Below are 5,992 nucleotides of genomic sequence, written 5' to 3'. Positions count from 1 at the left end.
ACTTTAAACAAGTTTAGAGGGTCAATGAGACACCGTGTAAGTTCAGGAAGCCAATCAACTTTTTTGGATAAGTTCAAAAGGCAACTAATGTATTAAGCCATTTTTATTCATTAGTCTCTTGATTTTTTTTATCACATTAAGTTTCTAATGATAAAAAAAAAATCAGTTTTGAATATAAAATTCGATTAATAATAGAGTGTTATTCATTTTACATGCATTTGAAATTTAAATTTTTCACAGTTTGAAAACAGTTTTTGATATGCGCAATGTGGCTATAGGAAAACGATAAAATCCTTAATACAAGCTGTAAAAAATATAATTTTAAATATAGATGAAATACATAACGATTTTTTAGCTGATGTAGATGTTCACAACTAACTAATTTAACAAGTATGGATTTAATGAGATGGAAAATAAATAATTATGAGCTTAATGTGTATAAATAAAAATATCAGTGGATTAATGAATCAAAATAAAAAAGACCAGGGTCTAAAGATGATTTTTAACTTCAGAATACATGTTGATATTCCAACTGGAGTAGTAATATTCCAATGGGAGTCCTATCAACTAATCCTCCTAATAAAATCACGTTAGAATATGCTACATAGAACACAAGTGACTGACTTAGTTTTGCAATAGAGTTTAACAATGTTGTGGCCAATAAAATCTGCAGTATAAGAAAGTGCTGTGTAGAAAAAAAATGATATTATAACCTGATGTAGTTAGTATCTCAACTTCTCTTACTTTTACTCAATTTCCACTGTTTGAGTAAATATGATACTCCCTCCTTCAGTGTTGCCTTTTTGTTCTCCTTTGAATTCCACATCTCCCGTACGATATACCTTCCACTAGGATTGTATTCGTTAATTTCTTTCAAACTTTTCGTCACCGCATCATACACTTCTTCACCAAATTCACTCTTCAGTTCTTTTAATTTTTCATCATCATCATCAAGTATCTCCTGCACATATAAAATTAATTCCAAAAGTTTGAAGGAATCAGTGATTAATCAAAAGAGATTAAGTGGAAGTAATGAGGAAGAAGAATACAAGACATTCTTCAAGGGAAAGTAACACAATGATGCAAGGAGAATTGGAAGAAACGATGAATTTGGTCATTTAAGTTGGATAGTAAAATCAATTTAATCTAAAATTTAAGTATCAATTTGGTCTTTTCGCATCTAGAGTCACATCAGTTAAAAGTAACACATGCTAATATATGTTTAGTAGTTATTTAATATCTATCATTTACTCATACTCACATGACACGTGTTAATGCCAAGTTAAAAGATCAAATAAATGACTAATTTGATTTTAGACTAAATTAACCTAATAGCCAAAACTTAAGAGCCAAATTGATCTTTACGTTGCATATATTATTAATGTAACATTCTCTTACCATCCTACAATTCACATTGCATAAATATTAATAATGTAAAAAAAACGGTAACAGAAGTATCTTTTCATATAAATGGAAGTATAACCTTCCCATTCAAGTTCAAAAACCTTATGGATGTGAAATTCTACAAAGTCAAGCAAGATAACAATATGTCTACATGTAACATACACACTAATCAAGAATATGAGAACTTAATTACCTCACAACGTCCATCCTTTTCAATGATCTTAAATGGGTGCCAGTTAGGGTCTCGCAGATGCTCATCCCATAATGAACACAACTCTGCTGCTTTCACATCAGCATCTTTAGGAGAAAATTTTCTCTTTGCTGCAGCATGGAATGGTGTACTATCAAGCTCGCCCATTTTCTTCACACTAATAGCAGCACGGGTATTTTCACTCAAGTACTATGGAGCAAAAAAATTAGACTCAACAAAATAGCACAGAGTACATATATGATAGAAAATAGTAATTTCCACTTTTAGTTCTTTTATAAACATAAGCTAAATATAACTTGGTTCCTTAAATTTACTTAAAGTTATCTATTGGTTTCTTGAACTTGTTTACCTTGACCTATTAGTTCCTGAACTTAGCTAGTGATATGTGATTTAACTTGTCCAAATCTCCTCTTATGCTCCCACATAAGCAAGGGTTAATAAAACATTCTTAAAACTCAGAGGACACTCGGTTTGGGATCAAATTGAGGGGCATTTGAAATATTCACCCTTGAACATATGATATAAGATAGTTCTAACACTTACATTTATTAATTCTTTACGCGCATCTTGCAACTGGTCATTATTCGTCCGCTCCTTCACCATAAGAGTTTGATTAAGAGACTCTAGGTCATCTAGTTCTTCTTCTTTTTCCTTTAAATCTTTCTCTATTTCATCCATCCTTTTCTTCACCTCCATGACTTCTTCTTCTTCTTCTTCTTCTTCTCCCATATGCTTCATTACTTCTAGTGCCCCTTTCATTCGTTCAATATCCAATTCTAGTGTTTGTTTAGCATCAAGATTCTTCTTTAGTTCAAGAATTTTCTGGCAGAGTTTCTCTTTTTCTCTCTACCAATATCAGTTGGATAGGAAAAGAATTAGAAACGTTCTTTTAACAGTGAATATTTTGCATTTCTTTTCATCCTCTAGTTCAAGGAAATGAATGAAAAAAAAATCACCTTTTGTTCTTCTGCCAACTTCCACAGTTCCTCATCTGCCTTTTTCTGCTCCACAATTGCCATCTTATTCTAAAAGAATGAATAGGTAATCTTAGCACATTTTACTATTGAAATTAGAACAGATTATTTCCATTAGAACAACCACTGCAAAAACGCTTTTCTTGTGTTACAGCCCACAAACTATATAGGACCCTTAGACTTAAACTTAAAATAACCTATCACACACCAATAATTGACCTTAAAAACCTATCAAACACCTAAAGTTAACTTTAAAAACCTATCACGCATCTATAGTTGTCTTATTAGGATCTCATACGCACAAGATCGTTGACCTGTCATCTTTGACAAATGAGGTGACATGTGCGTGCTATATAAAAAGAAAAGTGCGTGAGTTTGTTCAGTACGCCACCCCATCGTCAAAATGACAAATCAATGATTTTGTGTGCACAAGGTCTTAATGAGTCAACTATAGGTATGCTTATATGTGATAGTTTTTTAAAAACAACCATAATATGATAGATTATTTTAAAAGTCAATAAGCAAAACGTGCTAAGTTTAAGGATGTAAATTATGCATTAAGCCAACTATATATTTTGGCAAACTCAAGATATTAAAAAATTTAACTTATTTAACCCATTTGACTATTTATCAAATACTTTAACCGTATTGGACGAGAATCAATAGTTCGCAAAACATATAAAGGAACCAAAATAAATATTCAAGCCAACTGTAATTGTTTGTGTTAATGTGTGAAGTGAGAAATAAAAAGGCAGAGAAAAAAAGAAAAAAAAGTGAGTGGTGAGTTGTGTGTGTGCAGCAAATCTCCTACGACTTATATAATTGTTTTGTAAATTTTTCATTTTATTCTAATAAAAGTGATTTCATTCAATTAAGTCCTCATTCAACAGTTGGAGCAATTTATATATAATAAGCTTTCTAGTTCCAACAAATCGTTGATCTGATAATTGTACTAGGGAATGATTCGTGTACACAGACAAACACCATGCATCATAAGAAAAAAAGTCATGTCCTTGCATGAATTCAACAGCCTATGAAATGTCTTTACCTTTTCCTTTTGATAATGAAGATTTCTCATCACATTTTTATTTTGAATTTCTCTTTCTTCCAGTTGTCTTTCACGCCTCTCCAATTCTTTTCTTTCAGCTTCCAGTTCTAGTGTTCTGTTCTCATGGTCTAAATAAATCCTTGCAAACTGATGATGTGCAACCTGTTGCATCCGTCCAATTTCTACATTCAACATAAGCACATAACAATCATAATTAGCTCCAGAATGTATTACTTAAATTATGTATGATTCAAATTAATTCCATTTAAATATAACACTTGTCCCTTACAAGATTTGGGAAAAAAAGACAAGAAGAAATTGAAAGGGAAAGACAAGAACTTTTATAGCCTATTAAATCAAAAAAGAAGAAAGAAAAAAAGGATCTTGCCTTCATTATACCGTCTGACCATCGAATCATTTTCTTCTACTAGATTGTTCAAAGATGCATTAGTCTCCTCAACTTTTATTTTCATTTTTTCAAGAGTCTCATTCTTCCTTTGCAAGCTATTGCTTAAACTGATCATAAGATTTGAATCCTTTTGTTTGTCCTCAGCTTCTTTATCATAGGCACTTTTTAAATCACCATTTTTTCTCAGATAATCACCAACAATAGTTTGTGAATTGTAGTCATCATCACTTGCAACCCATCCATATAATCTCTCCCCTCGATTGTTTGAGAGGTGGTTAAAGTAGTCCTCCTTTCCAGAATGATTGACTTTAAATTCCTTATCAAACACTATTGCACTCTTGAAGCCATCCCATTCTTTCTTAAACTCAACAATAGCGAATCCTGAATGACCTGCACGGCTCCACAAGGGATGAACCTTAACTGGATCAAATCCCTTTGTTGTCAATTCATTCCTAAGCTTTGCACCACTCTCCCCAACCCAACGTCCACCTTGAAATTGTGTTTGAACATTGGCAACTATTCCCATCCAAGGCCAAACAAACAATCGTGTTGATTCATTCCGAATTGAAGAATTTGGAATGTCGGACAATTCAATTAAATTAAGAGTTGGCAACCCCTTCCCTGTGTCTTTCTTTTGATCGCATCCTATCTCAAGTCTTGAATGAAAGGGGTCAAGAGTAGGTAAACTGTTACCTGTATCTTTCTTTTTATTGCCTTCTACCTCAAGTCTTGACCTTTCCTTATCATGGAGGTAGTTTTTCATATACTTCTCCAAGGCTAAATGGCGAGCTTTCTCCTTGTAATCTGCATTTCGTAAATCTCTACCATGACGATAAGCATGTTCAAGAAGCTCCCTATAAAAGTATTCTCTCTTCTTCCCATAGCAGTATGGACATATGTAAGTTGAGTTTTCTAGTTTAACTCTGATGCTTCCCCTTTTCAAGGCTTCATAGCACTCGTCTATACAATCCTCCAACCTATTATCAACACTCTGCCTTTCCTTTCCTTTTCCTGAAGAATGAGACATTTTTTAACCTGAAATACAAACATCAAAATCGAAAGACAACGTTAAGGGACAATGAGCACAAACATGAAGCTTCATCTGCATCAAACAGTAATTGAGCATGACAGGTTTGAGGAATTGAGAGTTTTGAATACCACTACATGACCATGATTGGTGCAAAGAAAAAAAAAATATACATGTATCATGAATTCATTGGTCATGAGTATTACTCCAGGAGTACCCTAAAATTTTCCGAAAATGAGTCATCCAAAAACAACATTTCAAGCTAGCAAAGCAGATTATTCAAAATCACTGAGCACAAGTCAATCAACAACATTTCTCAGTCGTGCACATTTGGAAATTCGACTACATGCAAAATGTACAATAATAATGAATCTGACACTTGGATGCTTGTGAGGAATTTAGATGCAAAACGGTAAACAGTAGCATCTTTCCTCCTGATAGCAATAAAAATTATGGTTTTTGACAGTCAAAATATTTCCACTTTCCATCAGAATGTCAAAATATCAAGGTCCATTACTAATAATGTCTGTCCCCACATTATTCCTTGCAACCAGATCTCAGATATTGTCACTAAATCCATTAATGTTGTTCTCCTAAATCTGATGCTAAAACAATGCACACTTTATGTTTTTCCGCTCAAGCTGTGACACACCCTCAAATGACTCTTGGTTTGCTGCCTGTACAACACAGGCTATCTCACCATTTGTTTTTAATTCCACAAATTAATGAGGTTACCATACTATAACCCTTGGTCGAAATGGCTCTAGTACCATATCTGGAACCAATTGAACTAAAAACTCAAACCGATAATTAAGACCCAATCATAGATCTTATATTAATCTCCGAATTTTCAGGATTCCTATTGCAATAATAGAAGACAATGGTAAGTTAGAAGAACAGAAAGTAGTATTTGTCAAAT

At 33.1% G+C, this 5,992-nt stretch overlaps 2 protein-coding genes across 2 annotated transcripts; both read right to left on the bottom strand.

Annotated features, from left to right (window-relative positions):
* Positions 1-579: 579 nt before the first annotated feature.
* LOC136220545 (factor of DNA methylation 4-like) lies at positions 580-1,762 on the bottom strand. The gene is made up of 2 exons (XM_066008358.1): positions 1,598-1,762; positions 580-961 (listed from the first exon to the last, which is right to left on the bottom strand). The coding sequence occupies exons 1-2, from the start codon at positions 1,760-1,762 to the stop codon at positions 731-733; spliced, it is 396 nt and encodes a 131-aa protein (XP_065864430.1). The 3' UTR covers positions 580-730.
* A 330-nt stretch (positions 1,763-2,092) lies between these two features.
* Positions 2,093-5,073, bottom strand: LOC136216810 (factor of DNA methylation 4-like). The gene is made up of 4 exons (XM_066003365.1): positions 4,026-5,073; positions 3,638-3,819; positions 2,572-2,640; positions 2,093-2,461 (listed from the first exon to the last, which is right to left on the bottom strand). The coding sequence occupies exons 1-4, from the start codon at positions 5,071-5,073 to the stop codon at positions 2,093-2,095; spliced, it is 1,668 nt and encodes a 555-aa protein (XP_065859437.1).
* Positions 5,074-5,992: the final 919 nt, after the last annotated feature.

The sequence above is a fragment of the Euphorbia lathyris genome, chromosome 2, assembly GCF_963576675.1.
Source record: "Euphorbia lathyris chromosome 2, ddEupLath1.1, whole genome shotgun sequence".
NCBI classification, from domain to species: Eukaryota; Viridiplantae; Streptophyta; class Magnoliopsida; order Malpighiales; family Euphorbiaceae; genus Euphorbia; species Euphorbia lathyris.
The sequence above is the reverse complement of the archived record's forward strand: the minus strand, read 5'-3'. Positions and strand labels throughout refer to the sequence as shown.

What these genes read in the sequence shown, in the direction of transcription:
- LOC136220545 (XM_066008358.1), bottom strand. Translation starts at nt 1,762, where the DNA reads ATGGGCGAGCTTGATAGTACACCATTCCATGCTGCAGCAAAGAGAAAA. An exon ending in AAAAGGATGGACGTTGTGAG is followed by an intron (nt 962 to 1,597) that starts GTAATTAAGTTC and finishes TTATATGTGCAG; the next exon opens with GAGATACTTGATGATGATGA.
- LOC136216810 (XM_066003365.1), bottom strand. Translation starts at nt 5,073, where the DNA reads ATGTCTCATTCTTCAGGAAAAGGAAAGGAAAGGCAGAGTGTTGATAAT. An exon ending in TTCATTATCAAAAGGAAAAG is followed by an intron (nt 2,641 to 3,637) that starts GTAAAGACATTT and finishes TCATTCTTTTAG; the next exon opens with AATAAGATGGCAATTGTGGA. An exon ending in AGTTGGCAGAAGAACAAAAG is followed by an intron (nt 2,462 to 2,571) that starts GTGATTTTTTTT and finishes TGATATTGGTAG; the next exon opens with AGAGAAAAAGAGAAACTCTG.